Source organism: Epargyreus clarus, unplaced genomic scaffold, assembly GCF_041222505.1.
Source record: "Epargyreus clarus isolate Ecla_fem2 unplaced genomic scaffold, WU_Ecla_fem_2.2 ptg000025l, whole genome shotgun sequence".
NCBI classification, from domain to species: domain Eukaryota; kingdom Metazoa; phylum Arthropoda; class Insecta; order Lepidoptera; family Hesperiidae; genus Epargyreus; species Epargyreus clarus.
Genome location: NW_027332232.1, coordinates 710,323 through 737,650, shown reverse-complemented (window position 1 = coordinate 737,650; position 27,328 = coordinate 710,323). Strand labels below are relative to the sequence as shown.

The following is a 27,328-nucleotide window of genomic DNA, read 5'->3' as shown; positions in this document are numbered from 1 at the left end:
CTTTGCTAAAGATCATCACTTAATCAAATGCATAGTTTACGATTCAATCCTTACTAATATCGATTAAAATAATCGACTTTTTGGTCCAAAATATCGATTATCCGATTAGACGATCTTAGATCGCCATCCCTAGTTCCCGTGGGATTTCCGGGATAAAAACTATCCTATGTCCATTCTCGAGTCTCGGACTATCTTTGTACAAAATTTCATTAAAACCGGTCCAGTGGTTTAGGCGTGAAGAAGAGACAGACAGCCAGACAGACAGAGTTACTTTCGGATTTATAATATTAGTAAGCAAAGGGCGTAGTAGTGGGCGTCCTACTCTGTGGCTTGTGGGCCTCCAGAAGTGGGGTGTACAGACCTCGAGGTGTCCCTCTTTACCCGGGCAATTCTCAAGGGGTCGACTACCCCCGGTGCTATGTTCCGACGTTGGGCGGACTTTCAGAATAATGGTTGGGGTTGTGTCCTCGCGCCGCCCCGAGTGGGGTTGACGGACTCCCCTTGGTGGTCAGGGGATCCTAGCCCAAGAGCTACCTAGGGAGCGGGCGCCCGTCAGGACGACGAGCGTGAAGTGGCGCGGTGCCCCGTGCGGCGCGGACTGTACCCCCAGGTACTCACCGCCTTATCGCGGACGAGTGCTATTAGCGTACCCGTGGTCCCGGGCGTTCAGAGGAACACCGTGGGGTTTTAGCCGGTAAGAGTCCGGCATATCCTCTCCACTGCCCCCGCAACCGAGAGGAACCCATGAAAGGAAATATCACGAAAAAAAAAAAAAATGGGCCTCACTGCCTCGGCGTCCTCATACTTCACGGCGCTCCCCAGCCGGCGCTCGAGCGCGGGCGCGGTGACGTCAGCGGCGGCGATGACGTCACGCGCGGCGCTCACGTCACGCGCGGCGCTGACGTCACCGGCCGCGCGTGACGTCAGCGCCCGCAGCGCCGTGTACCGCACCAGCGCGCCGCCGGACACCGCTCTGAACGCCAACTCCTCTGTCAGCCGCTGGGAAGGGAATCAAAGGAAGAATGAAAATAATTTATTCTTCAAAATATATTGTAGCAGAGTGATTGGCGCGAGTTATTGAGTTTTGGCGGTAAACCAATTGTCATAATTGTCATTGTTATAAAAATATTTATGAAAATATATCATCTTCCTCTAAATATAGCTTTATTATAATACAATAAACACAAATAGAAAATTGCATAGGTCTCCACTCAGCTTTAATGTTCAGGTAAGCTCAGGCTCAGCACCATACAGTCTCTCAATCTTCCTCAGCACTGCACACTCTCTCAATCAACCTCAGCACCGCACACTCTCTCTCTCAATCTCCCTCAGCACCGCACACTCTCTCTCTCTCAATCTCCCTCAGCACCGTACACTCTCTCAATCTCCCTCAGCACCGTACACTCTCTCAATCTCCCTCAGCACCATACAGTCTCTCAATCTCCCTCAGCACTGCACACTCTCAATCAACCTCAGCACCGCACACTCTCTCTCTCTCTCAATCTCCCTCAGCACCGTACACTCTCTCAATCTCCCTCAGCACCGTACACTCTCTCAATCTCCCTCAGCACCGTAAACTCTTTCAATCTCCCTCAGCACCGTACACTCTCTCAATCTCCCTCAGCACCGTACACTCTCTCAATCTCCCTCAGCACCGTAAACTCTCTCAATCTCCCTCAGCACCGCACACTCTCTCAATCTCCCTCAGCACCGCACACTCTCTCAATCTCCCTCAGCACCGCACACTCTCTCAATCTCCCTCAGCACCGCACACTCTCTCAATCTCCCTCAGCACCGCACACTCTCTCAATCTCCCGCGGCACCGTACACTCTCTCAATCGCCCTCAGCACTGCACACTCTCTCAATCTCCCTCAGCACCGCACACTCTCTCAATCTCCCTCAGCACCGCACACTCCCTCAATCTCCCTCAGCACCGCACACTCTCTCAATCTCCCGCGGCACCGTACACTCTCTCAATCGCCCTCAGCACTGCACACTCTCTCAATCTCCCGCGGCACCGCACACTCTCTCAATCTCCCTCAGCACCGTACACTCTCTCAATCTCCCTCAGCACCGCCTCAGCACCGCACACTCCCTCAATCTCCCTCAGCACCGCACACTCTCTCAATCTCCCTCAGCACCGTACACTCTCTCAATCGCCCTCAGCACTGCACACTCTCTCAATCTCCCGCGGCACCGCACACTCTCTCAATCTCCCTCAGCACCGTACACTCTCTCAATCTCCCTCAGCACCGCCTCAGCACCGCACACTCCCTCAATCTCTCTCAGCACCGCACACTCTCTCAATCTCCCGCGGCACCGTACACTCTCTCAATCGCCCTCAGCACCGCACACTCCCTCAATCTCCCTCGGCACCGCACACTCTCTCAATCTCCCTCAGCACCGTACACTCTCTCAATCGCCCTCAGCACTGCACACTCTCTCAATCTCCCGCGGCACCGCACACTCTCTCAATCTCCCTCAGCACCGTACACTCTCTCAATCTCCCTCAGCACCGCCTCAGCACCGCACACTCCCTCAATCTCTCTCAGCACCGCACACTCTCTCAATCTCCCGCGGCACCGTACACTCTCTCAATCGCCCTCAGCACTGCACACTCTCTCAATCTCCCGCGGCACCGCACACTCTCTCAATCTCCCTCAGCACCGTACACTCTCTCAATCTCCCTCAGCACCGCCTCAGCACCGCACACTCCCTCAATCTCCCTCAGCACCGCACACTCTCTCAATATCCCTCAGGCTTGTATACCCCCCACCCCTCAACCCCCTCACCTGCGGCTGCGCCCCCTGCCGGTAGCTCGCGGCATACACGGCGAGCAGCGCACCCCGCGAGCCCGCCCCGATCGTCTCCCACAGCACGCCGCGCAACGCCGCGTCCGCCGCCACACGCTCGGCGAACAGCGGCGAGTGGCGCTCCAGGATCGTGCAGCACACTGGGCAACATGACTGTTTTATTAGCTTCACCTGTATGTATGTTTGTTTGTAGGTTTGTGGTATTATTGTGCAATATAATTACTCGTTTGGATTCAGAGCGCCTTACAATCTTACTGAAGAATAATAATTCGTCAAGTACGAGTCGAACTCGCACATGGAGGCTTCCGTACCACCAAATTTTATACTTGTTTTTATTCATTTTATTATTTTCAACAATAGTTATATGAAACAACAATAGATGGCATTGGGTTGATGATGAATGATACGTATTTTTTCAATAATACCCTGAGATCATACGTAAGTATTATTTGCCCCAACGCCATCTATTTTTGTATGACATAACTATTTATGGTACAAAAATATAGACGGCGTTGGGGTGATGATGAATGTATACGTAAACAACGTATAATAAAATTAAAATAAGTATATTACAATATGTTTTATTGTTCTTATTTGTATTTATTATAATACCAGTTTTAGTAGTAAACAGATTGTAAATAATTCAACCGTCTTCCTAGTTTAACAGTTACAACGAAAAATGCCGAAAAAATCCGGTATGTTGTATAGAGACCCTCTTTAATATTCAACTTTATTTTATTTTTAGTATTTGTTATTATAGCTGCCACTGTTATGCCTCCTCTATAAAAATTTCATGTGTCTATCTATTACGGTTCCGGAGATATAGCCCTGTGACAGACTGACAGACGGACAGACAGCGAAGTCTTAGTAATAGGGTTCCGTTTTTACCCTTTGGGTACGGAACTTTAAAAAGTATTGTACAATGTTACTGTAAGTCTAGGGGCAGCTTTGATGATGATAGATGACTTACACTCATGACACTTCCGCCTCGTCCGGCCCTCATCAACAGCGCCCTTACTCATCAAGGGCCGCATCTTGTCATAGAACTCGTACAACTCCCACACAACCAGGTCCGGACCAAAGTTCTTGAGGAGACCCAGCACAGCCTCCAATACAGCTTTGACTATGTTCTGAAAAAATAACGTTCGAGTCATAGATTAGTAAAGATTACTCACTCCTAACAAGAAAATGTAACCAGTTCTGAGAATTGAAATAGTTGAGTAAAAAAGTTTCGCCACGTCTCCGTGCTAAAATGTCCCTGAAATATTTGAAATAATTATTTACTTATTACTTAAATTATGCATAAATAAATTATGTATTTATTCGTAAATTTTCTCTAAAAATGTTTTTATTTGTCAAGAATTCAAAAAAGAACTTACTAATAAGCCGTTTGTGGCTTCATTCAATTTCAAGGCGGCGAAGTATCTTTACTAATCTATGATTTGAGTCATCATCATTCGAAGGTTTATCCTTTGTGGTTCGACTACGGCGGCACCACCGTCACACCTATTTCTGTTATAACAGCAGTGTTACGCGCAGCTGTGTTCTGGTTTGGGTGTGGTAAGAGACATACTTTCCGAGGCGTTCCAGCTTAGTCCTCAGGGGTAGCGGCGCATCTGTGGCCGACGTCAGGAATATCTAATCCTATCTGGGGTTGATTAAAGATGTCCATGGACCGCAGTAGCAACTAACCATCAAGGGGACGTGCTAGTATAAAAAAAAATGTCCCACTGCTGGGCACGGGTCTCTCAGAATGAGGATTAGGTCATAGTCCACCGCGCTGGATAAGTGCGTATTGGTAGACTTCACATACCTTTGAGAACTTTTTTTAATAAAGTTTTCAGGTAATCAGATTTCCTCAAAATGTCTTCCTTCGCCGTTAAAGCAATATAACTAACGAGCTTTTGCCCGCGGCTTCGCTCGCGTTACGAAGTAATATTTTCATTTCCTATTTTATCCCCTTGGGGGTAGAATTGATCAAAGTCCTTTCTTAGCGGATGCCTACGTCATAAGATCTACCTGCATGCCAAATTTCAGCCCGACCCGTCCAGTGGTTTGGCTGGTCCAGTGGTCAGTCAGTCACCTTTGAGTTATATATATTTAGATTTGTAATACACACAAAGCTTCGAAGAATCAGAGGTGCCTGGGGTTCCAGGCTATCACTCTACCACCTTTAATACCTGTACAACCACGTACCAAGGTTACCTTGCTGTTGCCATCTACCATATTGATGAACGTCCTCCACAGCGTAGTTATGTCCGTGAACAAATCTGGGTGGTACTCACACAGCACACCTGCGGAATTTAAATAAAAATCAACGGGATACGCTCGGCAGAAGCTAAAATTTGAATATAACGTTGTGCATTTTTTATATTTTAGAATGGTAAGGGAATCAATTTGCACGAATTGCTTTAATTATCAGTATAAAAGTTCTATCATTTATGTGCAGTCTTACGAATTTTCGATCAGGCCACGTGTTACCACCACTAAAAATGTTTTCACTTCAAAAATTGAAATACTTTACAAAATTGGCCAAGCGCAAATCGAACCCGCACACATAGGGTTCCGTACCACCAAATGTTCTTTATATTTTACTTATTATTATTATTTTTTTTTATTTTCAACAACTTATTTATTTATTTTATTGATCTAATTTTTTAACAATACTTAGTTATATGACACAAAAATAGATGGCGTTGGGGTTAGTATTTTTTATTATAACAGCCATAGAAGTGAATGCATTGTGTAAATTCGAACTGTGTAGTTATTACGGTTCAATAGATACAGCAAAAAACATTGCTGCAAACAAAATTGCTGTTTCTTATATGGCGACTCTCATTTAGTTTGACGATTTTTATTTCTGATGCCTTTTTTTTTATTTCTGATGCATTATACATATTCTGTAAAAATTTCAAGTGTCTATCTATTACGGTTGAGGAGATAGAGCCCTGTGACAGACGGGCCGACAGCGGAGGCTTAGTAGCAGGGTTTCTACCCTTTGTGTACGAAACCCTAAAAACTTACCGAGTAAATAAACCCTAGGAGCTTTGCAAGTTTCGTTGTAGATCAGTGCGTCCACGTGAGCCTGTACTGCTTCTGGGGTCGGCCGGTACCGCCTCACCAGCTGAGCAAGACACTCCAAGGTCTTCGCGGCCACGTGAGCTGGATACGTCAAGTTGCACACCTGGAGGATTTATCTTATATATAAAACTCGTGTCAATGTTAGTTACCGTACTCCTCGGAGACGGCTTTATTGATTTTCACCAAATTTTATATGCATATTCAGTAGGTCTGAGAATCGGCTACTATCTATTTTTCATACCCCTAAGTGATAAGGGTTGTTCACCTTTAACATTTTTTTATTTATATGGCAACACAACGTTTGCCGGGTCAGTTAGATATTCCTACCTGAGGTCGGCCACAGACGCGCCGCTACCCCTGAGGACTAAGCTGGAACGCCTCGGAAAAGTCTGTCTCCCTTACCACACCCTTCAAACGGGATTGATTAACACTGTTGCTATAAAATAAACAGATGTGACGGTGGTGCCACCGGAATCGAACCACGAAAGGTTCATGGTGTCCATGGGCGGCAGTAGCCATTTACCATCAGGTGGACTGCATGCTCGTCTGCTACTCATCATCATTATCAACCCATTATTGTCCCACTGCTGGGCACCGGTCTCTTCACAGAATGACACGGATTAGGTCATAGTCCAACGTTGGCCAAGTGCGAATTAGACTTCACATACCTTTGAACACTTTCTTTTTCTTTTTTAAGATTTTTCAGGTCTCCTCTTTCTTCCTCTTTCTTCACCGATTAAGTATATGATAATTAATTTGTAATACGCACATAACTTCAAAAATCAGAGGTGTGCGCCCGGGATTAGAACCTCGGACGTCTCGAGACAGGCCAAGTTTCTTAACCACTAGGCTATCACTACTTACCTGCCTTGCTACTACATTATTATAAAAAAAAAAAACTAGGTAGGTACCTGGTTAATATCTTCATAGTATGGTGCAGCATTTGCAAACTTCTGGATGATATCGGAGAGTAAAGAAAATGACTTTTCCAGTGCCTTCAACCACCCATCCTCCCTCCGTTTGACTGAAACCATCCCCAATAGAGCCACAGGCTCCAACAGAAGTGTCTCTAGGAAACAATCTGAAAATAAAGTTAATAGCAGTAGTTGAAGGTGATAGAACCCTTTGTGGTTCGAGCGTGCAGTCCACCTGATGGTAAGTGGCTACTGCCGTCCATGGACATGTGTATTCGAGTCCAGATAGATAGATACTCCGACCTGAAGTCAGTTACAGATGTGCCACTACTCGTAAGCTGGAATGCCTGGGAAAAGTATGTTTCCCTTACCACACCCTTCAAACCAGAACAATACATTAAATGCTACCTTTACAGGTGTTACACATGTCAAAACTTAGTTAAAATGTTAGGATGAACAATAAAAGTATTAAATGTAAATGATACTAAGATTAGGACGGATGCAATCATATCAAAATTAACAATCAATAATAACAATAATCAAGTCATTATATAATAATAATAGGAATTATGTCAATTCTTATCATCAAAGTTCTCTTTAATCATATAGAAGCATTTAGCTAGCCAATTTTTGACTAAATTCCTGAATTTTATATAGTTGAGGCCTTTAAAGTCATCCGGAATTTTATTATAAATGTTGATAGCCGTATTAGAATTAAGTTTATTTTAATTTATGATTGATTATTCTATCATAGTATCAAGAATAGATACTATCACAACTACACCTATTTCTGCCTAACAGGAGCAGTGTAGTGCTGCTGCGTTCTGGTTTGTAGTGTGGTAAGGGATATCCGAGGCGTTCCAGCTTAGTCCTCAAGGATTCTTTTTTTTATAATATAGGAGTAGCAGGCGAGCATGCAGTCCACCTGATGGCAAGTGGCTACTGCCGCCCATAGACATATGTAATCAACCCCATATAGGATTAAATATTCCTACCTGAGGTCTCGAGGATACCCCATTTGCCCGGGCAGATTCTCGGTTGGTGAATAGCAACAAACCATGTAGAATTATCTATGTCCATACTGCAGTAGCATGACTGTTGCTTCTATTTTAGTTATATAAAGAGAGATTAGTGTTCCTTACCAATTTCGAAAGGCGCTAAGTCCGAAGTTATGAGGGTTTGGGCAATCTGTACCGCGTTTTCAAATGTTTTACTGTCCTCAGGGTGATACTGGGTCACTAGCCTTTCCCATTCCTCCATAATGCTCTGAAATAGAATAAATCACAAGTTTTTATTCTTTGACCCATAGTTGTCTCACTGCTGGGCACGGGTCTCTTAGAATGAGGATTAGGCCATAATCCACCGCGCTGGCTAAGTATTATAACACTTCACATACATTATTTAAATATCTCTCAGGTATGCAGGTTTCCTCACGGTTAGCCTCATCGTTAAAGCCAAGTTTTCGTTTTAATAACACTACATGTTTATTTTTTCGTTCTCAGATAAATAAAATATGATATACAATTATTATTTGTTATATTTTCACTTATCAGAGGTTTCGTTAAACAAATTTTCATCTTCGTACCCACCTTTCGTATTTTTTTCAGAATTTGTAATAGAATTACACAAAATAATGATAAACATTCAACATTCTATTTTGTAGAAAACCGGCAACTACAGGCGGTAACTCATTTGACATTTCAAATCAAAGTAATCAAACTAGTGATGTGATCTTAGATCGATTAATCGAAGAGTCGGTTATTTTTGACTAAAAAAATCGATCATGTACTTTTAATCGATCCGTAATAATGGATCGATTCAGTAAATCGATATTTCATTATAGAAAATTCAATTCGTTTTTTTTCCAAGTTCCAAATGTGTTATCGGCATTTTTCGCTAACGGATACAGGATACATTTCAGTGATAGTTTTGTCCTGGACCATTTTTAGAAGTGAAAACTACTTTAGCGGCGTTGTGCACTTTTTGTAATAAGTAAAAAATGCTAAACTCCCTGACTCATGGCTTTATCAAATATTCGTAAGACAGCAAAGCATCCGATGTCAGCATAGAAATAAATTGTCAATGGGTGTCAGTTTCATTCTTTATTTATTATTATTCTATTTTTATTAATTTATTGTTATAATAAATAGTATTATTTTATTAATCAGGTTACGTTTCGAAAGTTTTAACTTCTGCCAGCACTCCCAGAGTGCAATCCGTTGATTTTTTTTCGCTACTTTTGCCCCTGAAAAGATAGAAAATCGATTTTTGGAATATCAATTCTTTAGGTCTCGATTTCTTAGTCAATCGATTTATTACATTTCGATTCAAATCGATTCAAGAATCGATCTTTTTCGGAAAGAATCCCACCCCTAAATCTAACGTGTCACAACATGAATATGAAGTCACAGTATAAGGGTCCGTTCACATATACCGGCTCGGAGAGCATCAGCCCGCATTTTTCTTTTCACACAAACCGGATCGTATACTCTTGGAATTGGCCGGAGCGGAGCCGCCGACTATTTCACATAGACCAGCTAGTAAAGATCTGAATGCGGATGCGCTTGCAATCGGAGCCGATCGGCTGCGCGAGCGACAATGAGCACGCAGTCAAAGCCGGTCTGCACCTCTTGTTATTTCACACGAAGCGCTTTCAAGCAATCTTAATCAAAACAAGTGCACATGCAAAAGTAAACTTTAATACAATTAGGTAGGTACTCAAAACTCTGTTTCCAACGTGATGAAAATCTGCTCTCCTTTCCGAGCCGGTCTGTGTGAACGGACCCTAAGCACAGTACAAATATTTATATCACAGTACAAATAATAACAAATATATAGGTAGATCCTTATATACTGTGCTTATACTGTGTCTATATCGTTATACTGTTGTATAGGTTAGGTTAGGTTAGGTTAGGTTAGGTTAGGTTAGGTTAGGTTAGGTTAGGTTAGATTATTTTTAGAGATGCGCCGAATAGTGGTTTCACCGAATAACCGAATACCGAATAATATTCGGTTTAACCTTTACCGAACCGAATATTCGGCTGAATATTCGGTTCGGTGCATACATACATGTGTGTGTGTGTGTGGTCCATACTGCATGGTTTAAAATATATACCATCATACATATTTGTAGCGGATTGTTGCGAAGTAGTTTTAATCTTAACATTATAGATTACCATACTCTTTGGTTTTGACCAAAGACATAAGAAATGGAATAATTTAAATGATTATATTTATCAATGTTTAACCAATAACGGATTATTACTCAGACCATCATTGTTTCGAGAACAAAACACACACAAAGCTCTTATATAATATTAGAAATTATTTATTTGATTAGCAAAGACAAGTCCTATTTCCTAAGGTCTTTTAAAATTAAAATTAAGTGAAATTAGTTAATAGTTACTATTTTTATTTATATGTTTTTGTTTATATGTATAATTGTTTAATTCCACAGATTCACCGCTACCCCTGAGGGCTAAGCTGGAACCCATCGGATCAGTATGCCTCCCTTACCACACCCTACAAACCAGAACACTTTTAACACCGCTGTTATTATTAAATATTTGTCAAAAGCTGTTATGAGGTAGAAATAGGTGTGGCGGTGGTACCGCCGGAGTCGACCGTTAACTACTGCTGTGTTCCGGTTTGAAGTGTGCTAAAAGACATACTTACATGACAAGGGTGGGAATGCATCTCGAGCCTTATTTTTTTTTACGTGGGCAAACCCTTATGGGGCAGATGAGAGGATATGCCGGACTCTTACCGGCTAAAACCCCACGGTGTTCCTCTGGACGCCCTTTGCCGGGACTGCGGGTACGCTATAGCATTCGTCCGCGGTCCGGGCGGCGTTTCCCCACAGCATTGGAGTTGGAGATTACTCCATCCGCTCATCTTTGAGGTGCGCACGGGAACACCGCGCGCCACCTCGAGGCCTATTTATGACGTAGGACACCCCCGTGTCCTACGCCATGCCTCGGATATGAGGGTAGGAGATGGACGTGGGGAACCCTTCTCCTACGCCCGGTTTTCCGGCTCGAGCCTAGCTTAAGTAACAATCTAATCTTGGACATTACAAATGTCCATACGGCTGTAGCTCACTCTGGTGGACTGCATGGTCATCTACTACACATCATCATCATAAAAAAATAACGACACCGCCAGTTCTAAAATACAGGTTTTTATATAAGTGAGGTATTTAACCTGTTTGCACTTGAATATATAATTTGATTTGACCTACACCTGCAATTATTATTTATTTTTCGTTTTTCGTTTCGTTTCGTGTCGTATCACAAAAATAGAATTGCCATTATGACAGTATTAAAAAAATCAAAGAATAGGTAAGTGATTTAAGTAAACACGATATATTGAAAGGATCCTCAAAAATGACCCACTTTAAAAAAAACTTAAAGTTTTATTATATTTTCAATAAAATAAAAGTATAAAATACTGCAGTCGGTCATCTTGTCTGAAACGCTAACGGGGCGCGAAAGACGTCATTTTTGGGTATTTCACGGAATTGCTTGAAATTTTGTATGGGATGTTCTAGTGTGACGTCACCAACGGACGCCATGACATCCGCGAGCGTTTTCGCGCTTAATTTAAAATAGGTTTAAATGGCTATTATTCTCATTAATACTGAATTTATTGCCGAAATAATACAATTTTTGGAATCAGTAGACACGTACCTTATAGAAGGGGTTTTCAAAATTTGTCATCATTCCTATTGTAATGATGTGATGATGGGCGGGCAGTAAGCACTGATAGCCTGTTGTTGAAACTTCGCCTCTCATTCGAGAGCTCCGAGGTTCTTTTCCCAGGCATGCACCTCTGACTGTTCAGTTATGTATGTAATCATAAATAATTCATAATCTTTAAGTAGGTAAGTCTTTTAATTTCATCTTTAAGTAAAGGAAAACATTGATAGGAAACCTGCATATATACCTACCTGAGCAATTGAAAAAATGTATCGAGGTTATGTGAAGTGTACCAATACGCACTTGTCCAGCGCGGTGGACTATGACCTAATCCTCATTCTGAGACCCGTGCCCAGCAATGGGACAGTGATGGGTTGATGATGACGAATCACTCTGTCAGGCGAGACAATTCTTATTACAAGTACGTATAGATAATAAATAAAATCGAGGGTTTTTCCGTCAGATTTATATAATTTATGACAATATCACAAATAAACATATAAATTACAATTAACACAAATGATGATGAAGATGAGCGAAGTAAAAAAGTAAACAAGTTTTTAATTTATTCATTCTGGCAAGATGCATACAGAAAACATAAAATACAATTAAAACATATTATTGCTACTAATTAAGTGGTAGAACCCTCTGTGGTTCGACTCCGGCACCACCGCTATATTAATTTCTACCTTCTTTTTTTTGTGTATGAGAGAGAAACCTTCAAAAGGTACCCGGCGCCGTGTGCCGCAGGGTTATGTGGGGTTTTTACCGCACTAACCCCCCTCCCCCCCGGTGGCCGTCCTCAGCGCTGCGTAGAGGGCTCCAGGAACTCCAAAGGAACTCAACCGGAGTCCTCTTTAATAGCGCGTTGCCCCGTCGGGCTCTGCCTAGGTGAGCTTGACGCTCGCCACACCATTTGGTGCGTACGACGGTCTGCGATACATAACGCCCTTCCCGGGGTCGCTTACCGGGCGGTTCGAGCTTCCACTCTTGCCGCCCGCAACCCCGGAAGCCCCCCTTTAGTCGCCTCTTACGACAGGCAGGGGATGCCGTAGCCCTATTCTGGTCCCGAAACTACAGGGACAATATTAATATCTACCTAATAACAGCATAATTAAGTACTGCTGTGTTCTGGTTTGAAGTGTGGTAAGACTAAGAGACACGCTTATCCGAGGCGTTCCAGCTTAGTCCTCAGGAGAAGCAGCGCATCTATGGCCAACGTCAGGTAGGAATATAATCCTATCTTGGGTTGATTACTATTGTCCATGAGCGGCAGTACCATCATGTGGATTGTATGCTCGTCTGCTACTCCTATATTATAAAAAAAAAACGTATGTTAATATTAGACAATATCTTCATGACTTTTTTTATAATATAAGAGTAGCAGACGAGCATGCAGTCCACCTGATGGTAAGTGGCTACTGCCGTATGGACATCTGTAATAAACCACAGATAGGATTAGATATTCCTACCTGAGGTCGGCCATAGTTGCGCCGCTACCCCTGAGGACTAAGCTGGAACACCTCGGAATAGTCTGTCTTCCTTACCACACAAACCGGAACACATCAGCGCCTAACACTGCTGTTATTAGGTAGAAATAGGTGTGCCGGTGGTGCCGCCGGAGTCGAACCACAAACGGTTCTACCACCTTCAAAATAGTTTATAAAAGCCGTTTTTGTGAATACCTCGGAATTTGGTGCCAATTTCAGGACCCCTCAGCATTAGGTGACTTTACCTTATTTTACATATTAATAATTGGGATTTTTATTCTTAAACATATTATTAGTATAAGGAAAATCGTACAATCTGCATATATAAGGAATTGCATAAATTTATCGAACCAGTCTCTTATAATACCGGTCTTTGTTCACATCTGCGCCAGTATAAGGAAAGTGCAGTAAGTCAATAAACTTTATCATTTTAAATCAAAATAATTCTTAATATAAGATATAATAATTAATATTTTTAATATTAATAAAATGTTTCACGAGAATCCATTGTTATGATTTTTAAGGTTCCGCATCCAAAGAGTAATAAATATAGTTCAAAAAACTAAAAACACGCTTTTATGATAAAATCAACTAAAAAGTACAAAATAATTTTCAATCTAGGAATCAATTAAGGAACAGTAAATAGTATAATTGTGAAAAAAGCGTGGGGTGCTCCACTTATCAGTTTTCGAAAAGCACTCCACACTTCTTCCACCATAGGAGCTTTCTCTCGCCTCGAAAATCGTTAATCCTGAGGATGTTGATAAGGACAATGGTACAAAATTATTAAAATCGTGTATTGTCATCAGTTTTTGATAATTCTTCAAATTTTTGAATTAAACTGAACGCAATCAAAGGGGATAGAAATCGGGTTCAAAGATTCCGTCACTGTTACGTACATATACATACATACCTACATACAACCTAAGCTAATAAAAGCGTGTTAAAAATGGGATCCTATTAAGTAGTAAGCCTCCGCTGTCTGTCCGTCTGTCACAGGGCTCTATCTCCTGAACCGTAATAGATATACACATGATTTTTTACAAAATATGTAGACAAGTGTCCGCTATAACAACGAATACTAAAAATAAAAAAAATGAAAATAATTGGGTGTCGCCGTTTATCGCCTATTTAACGACGTTTTTTGCATTATTTATTGAATCGTAACACGTAGACAGTTAAAATTTTTACAAAGTATGTATTTGAATGGCTGTTATAATAAAAATACTGAAAATAAAAGAAGTAATGATAATTTTGGTGGCACGGAACCCTCCACGTGCGAGTTCGAGTTGCACTTGGCAATTATATATTTATTAATTTTATTCCAAAATGCAGAATTAATTTAAAAAATCCCAAAAAACAAGCTTTAAGAATAGTATTGAAGATTGGCATTATTTCTCGTAAATCATTTATTCTTATATTAAGAATTTTTAGTTTGATTAACAATTAAAGGGTGATTTTTAGTTTATTTTTACAAAAAATTACTTAATATTTTGTTGTTTGTTGAAATGTTTATGTTGAAGTTCGCTCGATCGTCAAAATAAGACCGTTATTATTAATTTTAATTACTCATTAGCTCTTGCTTACGGCTTCGCTCTCGGTCAGAGGTCGATGACAATAGTTAATTTTGGGGGTCCCGGGTTCGATCCCCGGCCAGACAGATTTCTAAATGATGAATTTAGACTTCTGTTTCTGGGTCTGGGTGTTTGTGTATTTGTCTGTGTGTGTCCATAGCATATACGATACAGTGAATCTTAGTGTGGGGCTGTAAGTGTAGAAATCGTTTAAAAAAAAAAAGATTTGTCTATCCCTCGGGAACAGTTCGTTTTTTGGGATGAAAGCTATGAAAGCTACTATGTCCTTTTCTGCACCCCTGACAACGTGTGTACATTTCATGACAATCGGTTATGTAGTTAAGACGAAAGTGTGACAAACAAACAAACAAAGGAACAAACATACTCACACATGCATTTAGTTATATTATTAGTTAGTAACCGCTAATTATTTATCATCAAGATCGCCAATTACTATTAGCTATCAAACAAAACAAAAAACATATTGGAAAAACAAAAAAAAGAAACAAATGTTCTCCCATAAAAATGCGTAAACATATTTTAAAATCACTAAACATGTTAAAGTCGACAAATGCACATTTTAAGTTATAGTGATATTTTTTTTAATAGAAATCTGTGTCAAACATAGGGTAAGTGTTTTAAGAACAGTTCTACTTCTACTTTATCCACTACTCCATGTTAGGGGCCCATGTCCAGGGCCCCCGACATAAAAGGGGCCCCAAAATCTAAAATATTTGCTAATACGATACGCTAAGATTTACGTTCAACATAAAATGAAAATTGAAATATTGATAATTCACTGGTATTACCTTACATTATTTCTACCAAGGACCCCAAATTCTCGTGTACCCAGGGACCCTGGCTTTATATTTTATACGAGCTGTGTCAGCGACTTCATTCGCGAGGATTTCAGAATATAATATCAGGTATACAACGCCATCTATCAAGCTCAGAGCACACCCGTAACCTGAAACTCCGCTCCGCATACCATGCAATGTTACAAGCATTACTTCTGACTTTAGATTGTAATAACTTTTGATAATGAAGGACAATTTAAAATGAAATAAAGACGAAATGTTAAAGTGATGATTTTGTGTATGTCGTTGTATAAGTTTGTTTATTTTGAGTATTTTTTGTTATAGACATAGCACAATCTGTTATCATTTCTAGTGTCTATGTATTATAGTTCAAGAGATAGAGCCCTGTGATACGGACAGACGGCGGAGGCTTAGTAATAGCACGGTCATCATCATCAACCCATTGTCCCACTGCTGGGCACGGGTCTCCTCTCAGAATGAGAAGGATTAGGCCATAGTTTATAAATCTCTCAGGTATGCAGGTTTCACGATGTTTTCCTTCACCGTTTGGCAAGTGATAATTAATTTGTAATTCGCACATAATTTTGAAAAATCAGGGGTGCGTGCCTGGGATTTGAACCTCGGACCCCTCGATCGAGAGACCGAGTTTCTTAACCACTAGGCTATCACTGCTACATGCTGCTGCACGGTACAAATATCTATATCCTTATACTGTAGTAATAGGGTTCCGTTTTTAGCCTTTGGGTACAGAACTCTAAAAACGTGTATCGTTGCTAAACGACCTAGAACGGTCACCTTAAAATTATTTAATTATATCTAACGAGATAATGGGTCAGACAAAATAATAATTATCATAAAAGTCGATGAGCCATTAATGTATTATAACTATATATCGACGACGAATTGGCAATAACTCCTAACTCAACTTCTCCTAACGCTACTTTACATAAGAAGAAACGCTACTTTAAAAAGACATAGAACGTATTGGCCACACTTTAATATTTTACTCAATTTTGAACCTAAGGACCCAGGTCTTTAAGCTTAAGACACCAGTGTCTTAAGGACGACCTGTGATACGTAATTTTAAGCAAATATGCAAAAATCGCTTTTTCGTAAAAAAATGGGAAACGAGTTATTGCTACTACATTGTCGATATATGAAGGTCGTAGATCCCTCTGTGGTTCGACTCCGGCACCACCGTCACACCTGTTTCTGTTATAACAGCAGTGTAGCGCTCCTGTGTTCAGGTTTGAAGTGTGGTAAGAGACATACTTACCTATTCGAGGCGTTTTAATTTCAAGTTCTCAGAGGTAGGAACCTGTGTAGTCTTCAGGTCAGACTGTAATCTTATCTGGGGTTGATTACAGATGTCAATACGGCAGTAGCCACTCACAATTAGGTGGAATGCACGCTATTTTCCTACTTCTATATTTAAAATAAAAAAAAAACTGTATTGACATCTTCCATAACGGGACCGTTCAGACACAGATCTGAACCTGACCTGACTGCTAGGCACCATAATATGATTTGGCCTGATACGGTTTTATGTCTGGAGCCTAATTCTGTAACCATTACTGTTGACAGATGAAGTACTTGGTCCTCTTGTGTTTCTTGGGCATCGTGGTCTCCCAGACTGAAGACAAGGATGTATCAAAGGAGATCTTCGTAGCCGTCATTAAGGAGTATCATATGAATATTACTAGTACTGCTGCTACCTTGACTACTACCCAGGCAGGTAAGATGATTTTAGGGAAATCCTGAATGGGTTCCTCTCAGTCGTGGGGGTAGTGGAGAAGATATGCCGGACCCCTACTGTTTAAAACCTCATGGTGATCCTCTGGATCTTTTGTCGGGACCACAGGTATGCTAGTAGCACTCCGCAGTACCAGAATAGGGCTACGGTATCGCCTGTCGTAAGAAGCGACTAAAAGAAGGCTTCTGGAGGCGCGAGAGGTAAGAGTGGAGCTCGAACCGCCCGGTCAGCGACGCCGGGAAGGGTGGTATGTGTGATCGCATACCGTCGTGCACACCAGGTAACCGCTTAAAAATGCTTAACACTCCAACTACTCATAGGAATCCAATTACACCTCAAACTATTATGTTAAATAAATATAGTTCAAAAAACTAAAAAAAAACACGGTTTTCTGATAAAATCAACTAAAACGCTTTCGGTATTCTATTTCATTCTTTCATACATGCAGGGTAAGATAATGATGTATGTTGATCTCTTTCTACTGAAAAACGGAGTTACTCACTGACAAACATACAAGTGAAGCTAATATAAAGCGTGTAAATACGTCAAGGCAAAGAATAATACATACATACGCTCGAAAAACATGACTCTTAAACTATTTCTGTCTCTTTCCAGGACCAGTCGACCAGTCATGTAAGAGAGAGACAGGAGAGACTGGCGTATGTGTACCCTACTACCTTTGCCACTCCAACTACTCCGTCATAACTGATGGTACAGGCTTGATTGACATAAGGTAACGTTGGAACATATGCAGTGCTAGTTTAGTCTTGTTCATAATTTAGCAGACCAGCATGCAGTTCACCTGCTGGTATGTGGCTATTACCGTCAATGGACATCTGATTTTTTTAATAAAATAGGAGTAGCAGACGAATCTGCAGTCCACCAGCTGGTAAGTGGCTGCTGCAGCCCATGGACATATGAATAAACCTCAGGTAAAATTAGATTCCTACCTGAGGTGGACCACAGATGCGCCGCCCTGAGGACTAAGTTGGAATGCCTCGGAAAAGTATGTCTCTCTTACAAACCGAAATATAAAAATTGCATTAAAACAAAATAAGGTGTTGTAAAAAGCACTTAACGTTTTCTATACTAATATTATAAAGAGGAAAACTTTGTTTGTTTGTTTGATTGTAATGAATAGGCTCAAAAACTACTGGACCGATTTTAAAATTTTTTTCATCATTCGAAAGCTACATTATTCACGAGTAACATAGGCTATATTTTATATGAAATAATTTTGATAAATAGGTTTTGAGGCGGTACAAATTTTGCCGGGTCAGCTAGTCGTTAATAAATCAAAAATAATATTACGTACCAATATTTTGTCTTTCAGATTCTCAGGCAGTAACTGTCCGTCCTACATGGACGCCTGCTGTCTGTTGCCTCACGTGAGGGAACCCGACAACCCCCTCACACCACCCCCTCCTGTTCAACCAGTAAGTACCTTCTTAAGTCGACCTATTGCCTACTGTCACTATTATCGCTGGTACTAAACAGTTGTCCGTGCCGAGCAGCTGAAGACTAATAGTACTCATCGTCAATTAATTACAGTCCCACTGCTGGGCACGGTTCTCATCTCAAAATGAAAGAGATTAGGCCATAGTTTACTAGTGTTAAATATCTTTTTTTTTAATATAAAGATAGAAGGTGGTAGTATGTACCCTTTGTGGTTCGACTCCGGCGCCATACACCACGCCATACGGCGCCACATCTATTTCGGCCTCATAACAACAGTGTTGAGCGCTGCTGTGTTCTGGTTTTAAGGGTGTGGTAAGGGACATACTTTTCCGAGGCGTTCCAGCTTAGTCCTCAGACGTAGCAGCGCATCTGTGGCCGAACTCAGGTATGAATATCTAATCCTATCTGGGGTTGATTACAGATGTCCATGCTCGTCCGTTAACCCCAAATTATTATAAAAAAGGGTAGTAAACGAGAATGCAGTCCACCTGATGGTAAGTGGTTACTGTCGTATGGACATCTGTAAACAACTCCAGATAAGGTTGAATTCCTACCTGAGATCGGCTACAGATACTCCTGAAGACTAAGCCAAAACGCTTCGGCCAAGTATGTACGCTAACCCTGAGGTTTAAGCTTAAATATCGATAAATATGTCTCCCTTACCACACCCTTCAAACCAGATCTTCAACTCGTTGCCACCCACTGCTGGATGTAGGCCGTCTCATTAAACTTCCACAAGTCCCGATCTCGCGCTGTCCTCATCCAGCCTCTTCCCACAACTCGCATGATGTCGTCGGTGCATCTGGCTGATTGTCTGCCCACTTTTCTGTGGCCCGTCCATGGTCTCCATTCTGTAGGACACAGCACATGGCTACAGCAGCGCTTAACACTTAATAACGTTACAATTATATTTGTTTCCCTTTCAGAAAGGTTGCGGCCAATGGAATCCGGATGGCATTGGTTTCAAGATCATTGGTGGCAACGACGGTGAAGCCCAGTTTGGGGAGTTTCCCTGGATGTGCGCCATCTTGGAGTGAGTAAACAACAAAACACAACTAATACCTGCCATAAACACTACGGTGCACCGGAGAGGTTTTTTTTTTATAATATAGGGGTAGCAGACGAGCGTACAGTCCACCTGATGGTAAGTGGCTACTACCGCCCATGGACATCTGTAATCAACCCCAGATAGGATTAGATATTCCCACCTAAGGTCGGTCACAGATGCGCCGCTACCCCTGAGGGCTAAGCTGGAATGCCTCGGAAAAGTCTGTCTCCCTTACCACACCCTTCAAACCGGAACACAGCAGTGCCCAGTGCGAAATAGGTGTGGCGGTGGTGCCGCCGGAGTCGAACCAGAAAGGGTTCTACCACCTTCAGGTCCGTCCCAGCCCTCCGATCCTGGGGGCCCCCAAATACAGTTGTTAGTTCTTCCGACTAAAAGCAGTTGTAATGTGTCATGAGCTAAAATAAAATGATCATCAGGACCATACTACACATAGGTAAATGTCAGTGAAAAAAAAAAATAATAATAATTCCCCAAGTACGAGTCGATGTCGCACATGGAGGCTTCCGTACCACCATTCATAATGTTTTACTTATTTTTATTCATTTTATTATTTTCAATAATACTGAGTTATATGATACAACAATAGATGGCGTTGGGGTGATGATTAATAATACGTAAACAATATATAATAAAATTAAAGTAACTATATTAAAATAGGTTTTATGGTTCTTATTTGTATTTGTTATAATACCAGTAATAATAGTAAACGGATTGTAAAAAAATCAATCGTCTTATTAGTACAGTTTAAGAATTAGATAGAAAAATGCCGAAAAATACCGGTTTGTTGTATGGAGACCCCCTTTAATATTCAACTTTATTTTATTTTTAGTATTTGTTATAGCGGCCACCGTTATGCATCTTCTGTAAAAATTTCATGTGTCTATCTATTACGGTTCCGGAGATATAGCCCTGTGACAGACGGACAGACGGACAGACAGCGAAGTCTTAGTAATAGGGTTCCATCTTTGGGTACGGAACCCTAAAAAGGTCGCCCGAAGGAAACCATCATTGAAATACGCCTCCGACGACCTTAGCCCGCCTGCATGATAGCCCTTAACTGTTCCAGGTTCAACATAGACGCCAGGTATGAAGATACCTCAGTGGGCTCGACCGGATACCTCGGTGGCGGCTCCCTCATCCACCCAAGCGTGGTGCTCACTGCCGCCCACTACGTGGCTGGTAAGACCACGCTGACCGTCCGCGCTGGGGAGTGGGACACGCAAACCACGAAGGAGATATACCCACACCAGGACCGTAGCGTTGAGAAGGTCTTCGTGCACAAAGATTTTAACAAGGGTAAGTTTAAAAATAGGAGTAGCAGACTCTACATGTTAAGTAGCTACTAACGCTCATGAACGTCTATAATCAACCCGAGATATAATTAGATATTCCCACCTAAGTTTGGCCACAGCCGCCGCTAGCCCTGAGGACTAAGCTGGAATATCTTGAAATCCAATGGCTCCACGTTTTAAATTTCGTCATCCTAACTAATATTAAGTATTCAAAATAAATGCGAATATGAGTTTTGTTTGACTGTTTGATTCACTTTTATGTCTTAACTACATAACTTTTCTCTTTCTTAACGTCATGAAATTTAGTATACACGTTGTCAGAGGTCCAGAAAAAGACATGTACCTTTTATCCTGATCACCACCGTTCCCGAAGGATAACAACCTCTGACTGCGAGCCAGTGACAGACTAAGGTCGGGGTGCCCAGGGCGGAAAATTGAATGGAGGCCCCCCCCGGTATAAAAAGTTGATTTGATTTTGCAAAATTACAAATGTGTCATAGAATTCTTCGCCTATGATTCGGTGACCTTTTTTTTCGCTTTCTGATACACATTTCATAGATGTTTGGTTCTGACCACCTTTTTTCAGCAACTGGGTTTGGGGGACCCCCAGGATCGGGGGCCCGGGACGGTTCGCCCCTTCCGCCCGCTTTATTAACCTTAAGCCGCTAGAGCTGCGAGCTAAAACTTGTACTCATTAACTTTTTCCAGGCAATCTGCATAACGACATTGCTATTCTCGTGTTGAAGACACCAATGGACCTTGCACCCAACGTAGGAGTGGTTTGTCTCCCACCCCTCAATGATCATGTGGCAGGTGGCACCAAGTGCTTCACTTCAGGCTGGGGTGCTAACAAGTTTGGCAGTGAAGGCCTTTACCAAGTTATTTTGAAGAAGGTAAGCCATGCACCTGTAGTGAACAGACGTTAGAGGTATCAAGGTGGTATGAAAGTTTTGAAGGTAGTAGAGCTCGTAACTCTGCTGTTGTGGCAGAAATAACCGTAGCGGTGGTGCCGCCGGAGTCGAACCACAAAGGGTTCCACCTTCCACTAACTAACTATAACTAATTCCAGGTTAATCTCCCGGTGATAGAGCATGGTAAATGCGAAGTTGAACTGCGGAAGACGCGTCTCAGTCGCTTCTTCGACCTGCACCTGTCCTTCATGTGTGCTGGAGGTGAACGTGACCTGGACGCCTGCAAGGGAGACGGTGGATCCCCCCTCGTCTGCCCCATTCCGGTAAGGCCTGCGTTTTTATATTTATACCTAAATGTGATATTCCACTCGACAAATACTCGATAACTCGATAAACGACGAGGCAGGCGGGCTACCTGATGGCCGTCACTGTCGCTGATGAACATTTGTAGCACCAGAGGAATCGCCAATGCATCGCCGGCTTTGGATGAGAGCTTTTTTTGCACCTTATTCATTGAGACATTCTAACTTAGTCCTCAGGGGTACCGGCGCATCTGCGGTCGATTAGGCGGGAATCTAGTTTTGGCTGGGGTTGATTGCAAGTGTCCATGGGTAGCAGTAGCTACTTAACATCAGGTGGATTGCATGTTCATCTGCGGCTTCTATTAGAATCCGTTGCTGATGATGACGTTGATGATGAATGGTAATGATTTCAGGGCAAAACAAACCGGTACTTGCAAAGCGGCATTGTCTCGTGGGGTATCGGTTGTGGAACTGAGGGTACTCCTGGAGTCTACGTGAACGTTTCCAGCTTCCGGGATTGGATCGATGAGACCGTCATCGCTGAGGGTCTGGACCCCAAAGTGTATACTCTTTAGATCACGCCCATTATTAATATTCAATCTTTTTTTTTTTTTTTTTTTTTTTTCTTTTCGAGGGGGAAACCTTCAAAAGGTACCCGGTGCCGTGGGAGCGACACGGGGTTATGTGGGACTTTTACCGCACTAAAACCCCCCCGTTGGCCGTCCTCGGCGCTGCGTAGAGGACTCCGGGATCTCCAAAGGAACGCGACCGGAGTCCTCTCAGCGCACTGCCCCGTCGGGCTCCGCCCAGGTGACTTTGTGTCACCACATCGTCTGGTGTATACGACGGAATGCGACCACACATACCGTCGTCCTTCCCGGGGTCGCTAGCCGGGCGGTTCGAGCTCCCACTCTTGCCGCCCGTAACCCCGAAAGCCCCTTTTAGTCGCCTCTTACGACAGGCAGGGGATACCGTAGCCCTATTCTGGTCCCGGAACTACAGGGACAATTAATATTCAATCTATCGAATGTTTAACCTTTGACATTTTTTTCTGATAGACAATATCAAGTTACTATCTTGAGTGGGTAAATAAGATAGATTGATTATTGACCAGAGATAATAGGCATGATGACAGTAATAAGAAATCTAAGAAAACAGGATTTTAGAGAACACATAAATAATTTTGAAAGAATTAAAAAAAATGTTATTTTAAACATTGAAGTTTGACATTATGACATATTTTTCACGGCCATAACTAAAACACATATCAAAGGAATGACGTCATGCCTCATTACAAATAGACATCTTATTGATTTTCATAAAGAAGCATAAACAGTAGAGTACGCCATGACACCTATAATCGTTTTCGCGCCTAATTTTAAAATTATACAAAGCTACAATGATGTTTTTTAACTTCATTAATTGGTTATATTATTTTATTTTTATTAAATAATAGGAGCTACAGAATGGAATTGTAAAAGCTGTCATCAGGCCTATGGTACAATATATTGGAAATATCTTACGAATCGTAAGCATATACTAAGAAAAGCTGTTTAAAACTACCTTCCGAAATGTATTTTACTAAAAGTTATCACAGAATAAGTCGCCAGAATTGCTATACTTATTATTATAGCAACATTACCTAACAGACGTTACTTACACTTGAATTATGAATATTATTTAGTTTTAATTTAAGGGCACTTGGAGCCCATGCCCATGGTCCTCGATCTCAGGGGGCTCTGAAAGGCTATTCCATTGCACAAATGTATTTTATATGAATTCCAGATAAATTCAGAATTATTGACGAAAAATACGAATTTAAATATATTGACAAGGTTTATATAGAGTTTTGCTTTTTATGTCATTTTTTGTTTCATAAATAACACTGACAATGACGGGTTTTTATTTTTTTATCCAAGAATTTGGGGCCCCAAACTCTTGTGTCCAGGGGCCCCGGAATTTCTTAACACACCCTGAGACTATTCGCTTTAGACCGCGCCTAATAATGATGTTTTAACTTGTGGCTTCTGTTCATGCCGAATTAACTCATTCCATTCTCAATAGTTATTAAAGATTTAATTATTGACCGCATGGACACAGGCTCAGAAACGTCTAAATTAATAGCACTGCAAAACCAAATGTTCTACAATACTCACTCTTTATTTTCCTGCGAAACGTGTCACATATATATATTAAATTGTGACAAAGTATGACAAACATTTTTGGGCGCCACTGGCGATCATAATATTGCAATGCTCTTAAAACTACCTCAAAAGTGGGATATTTTCACTACGATATTAATCTCTAAGTAACATATTATAATGAATATTTAATAAAAATGTTTAAAAGCTAAAAGCTAACTAAGTTCGCTCATTAAGCTGACAGCAAATAACTGATTCCGAACAGAGACATGCACAGAAAAGTTTGTCAGACTATAAATGCAATCATTACACAAAACAAAGTTTAAACTAGAATGTTTTATTGATTTTAATACAGAGAATACGTAACAACGCTTGTTTTATGAAACTATGGCATATTATGGAAAAAGTGTGGGGCGCTTTTCGAACCTGATAAATGGAGCACCCTACGCTTTTACAAAATTCTACTATTTACTGTTCCTTAATTGATTGAAAATTATTTTCTACTTTTTAGTTGATTTTATCATAAAAACGTGTTTTTTAGTTTTTTGAACTATATTTATTTCTATATACTTATTTATTATACTTATTTATAATATTATTTATTTGTAATACTTATGATGTTTTTTCTATGTACTCATGTTATAGTATTGTGTGTAAAAATTAAATAAATTATACACACTGAAGCTATTTTTTTCTAATATAGGAGTAGCAGACGAGCATGCCGTCCACCTGATGGTGAGTGGCTACTGCCGCCCATGGACATCCGTAATCAACCCAGATAGGATTACATTCCTACCTGTAGTCGGTCACAGATGCGCCACTACCCGTGAGGACTAAGCTGAAACGCCTCGGAAAAGTCTGTCTCCCTTACCACACCCTTCAAACCGGAACACAGCAGCGCCTAACACTGCTGTTATTAGGTAGAAATAGGTGTGACGGTGGTGCCGCCGGAGTCGAACCACAAAGGGCTCTAGACACTTGTTATTTGCAGTTAAGTAATGAAAAGGCGACGTTATCATTACACCAAAGAATTGCCGCCGAAATTATTTTCGCGCCGATATATTTATAGACATGGCTGCAGACATTGTGTGGTAAACAATGACGTAGTTTACAGATCACATAACCAGTAGAAATGCCTTCTGTAATATATTAAATAATTGACCAAGTTTAAGTAGAACCCAAAAAAAGGTTCCATACCAACATTTTTAGTTGGAGCCCCGAGACAGACAGCGGAAGGTTAGTTATAGGATTCCGTTCTTACCCTGTGAATACGGAACCCTAATAAGACAGATTCTACTTACAGTTTCACACTAGGATTCCCTGTGCCATTGATAATAATTGTGTATTATCCACAGAACCCTGTTTGTACACCCAGGCCCCGTATAGAAATCTAAATTAATCATTTAGATAGCTGTCTAGGCAGGGATCGAACCCGGGACCATCTGCGCGTCAGACCAGTATTATGACCACTCCACCACGCGTTTTGTCAAAATATTCAAAAATAAATAGGTTAAATAATACAGTTCTTAAGCAAAAAATTCAGCTTCAATCATGTTTGGGCCACTGACGTGTCTCTTCTCAGAATAAGAAGCATTAGGCCATAGTCTTAAGTTAGTTTGACGACCCGCGTGGTGGAGCGGTCACCATACCGGTCTACCGCGCAGTGGGTCCCGGGTTCGATCCCCGGCCAGACAGATATCTAAATGATGAATTTAGGTTTCTGTTTCTGGGTCTGGGTGTTTGTGTATTTGTCTCTGTGTGTGTCCATGGCACCCACGATACGGGGAATCCTAGTGTGGGGCTGTGAGTGTAGGAAGCGTCTACCGCGCTGGCCAAGTGCGTATTGGTAGACTTCACATACGTTTGAAATAAATAATAGTTTAAAAAAAACTAAAAAAATACTCTTTTTATAGAAAATCCAACTAAAAAATAGAAAATATTTTTTTTTTAAATTTGAATTAAGAATAGTGTAAATAAGATAAAAATATTTTTTATTGTAAAAAAAGCGTGAAAAAAAACCTTTATTGGTCTTAACGCAGACCTTCCGGGTCTCAGGAAAAAAAAATCGCTGATCCTGATTATCCTAGTAAGGATAACGGGTCAGAATGTTTAAAATATTGAATTGTCACCGGTCCTTAATAAGTATGCCAAATTTCGAGTTAATCCGACGTTTTGAAGGGGGTTAAAATCGTGTTCAAAGATTCCGTTACATACTAACATACCAACATACATACGTCTGAAGCTAATAAAAGCGTATTAAAAAAGCAGGTTTCTTCGCAATGTTGTTCTTCATCTTCTTGATAATTAATTTCTAAACGCACATAACTTTGAATGAGGCCTGGAGTTTTAACCATGGACCTTCTGATTGAGGTCCGAGTCCAAATACATAATCTAGTATTTTACTGAAATATCGAAACATGCATAGTAAAAATAAAAATGCAACCATTTCTACGGATAACCAGGTCTATGGTCCTCACAGTTTTCTGAATAAATCGCCGATGCGCCATTCATATTTTTTTATGGCGCCAATAAATTTGCACAAAATGGCCGCCACCGATCAACTGTCAAACGCAGCGCGCGAAATTCACTACCGCCGACATTTTGATGGTATTCTGTGGTCTAGTGCCACAGATGAAAATAAATAAATGCGTAAATAAATACATTTTATCAGTGCCAATACAAAATATGTATTTATTTATCTTTATTTTCACTGTAGGTACACAGTAGGACTGTAGATTCATTTGGTATTTCAATAATAAAAAATGTCGTCTTCTTACCACGCTTTTATTAGCTTGGGTTGTATGTATATATGTAACGGAATCTTTGAACTCGATTTTTACCTACTTTGAACGGTCCGATTAATTTAAAATTTTGAACACTTACCAAGAATCAATGACAATACACGAATCAGGATTAATCATTTTCTTTGTGCCATTTTAGCGTGGTTAATAGTTTTTAATCTATAATTATTTGTTATAACGGCCTTAGTAACACACCCTATAAAATAATTCAAG

At 41.1% G+C, this 27,328-nt stretch overlaps 2 protein-coding genes across 2 annotated transcripts in view; one reads left to right on the top strand and one right to left on the bottom strand.

Annotated features, from left to right (window-relative positions):
• LOC140752707 (uncharacterized) overlaps positions 1-8,511 on the bottom strand; it is a 60,119-nt gene extending 51,608 nt beyond the window's left edge. The window contains exons 1-8 of the mRNA XM_073087040.1: positions 8,399-8,511; positions 7,952-8,075; positions 6,807-6,976; positions 5,839-5,998; positions 5,011-5,108; positions 3,785-3,944; positions 2,794-2,954; positions 787-999 (exon numbers count right to left, since the gene is read on the bottom strand). Coding sequence (XP_072943141.1) covers positions 787-999; positions 2,794-2,954; positions 3,785-3,944; positions 5,011-5,108; positions 5,839-5,998; positions 6,807-6,976; positions 7,952-8,069 — 1,080 coding nt within the window. The 5' untranslated portion in view covers positions 8,070-8,075; positions 8,399-8,511. The remainder of the gene's footprint in view (positions 1-786; positions 1,000-2,793; positions 2,955-3,784; positions 3,945-5,010; positions 5,109-5,838; positions 5,999-6,806; positions 6,977-7,951; positions 8,076-8,398) is intronic.
• Positions 8,512-13,326: 4,815 nt separating this feature from the next.
• On the top strand, positions 13,327-24,065 carry LOC140752756 (phenoloxidase-activating factor 2-like). Its single transcript, XM_073087102.1, has 10 exons — positions 13,327-13,403; positions 16,973-17,123; positions 17,757-17,874; positions 18,475-18,577; positions 19,526-19,632; positions 20,735-20,964; positions 21,669-21,853; positions 22,030-22,194; positions 22,587-22,775; positions 23,196-24,065. Exons 2-9 carry the CDS (start codon positions 16,973-16,975, stop codon positions 22,746-22,748), a joined length of 1,221 nt encoding a protein of 406 aa, XP_072943203.1. The 5' UTR covers positions 13,327-13,403; the 3' UTR covers positions 22,749-22,775; positions 23,196-24,065.
• The last annotated feature ends 3,263 nt before the right edge of the window (positions 24,066-27,328 follow it).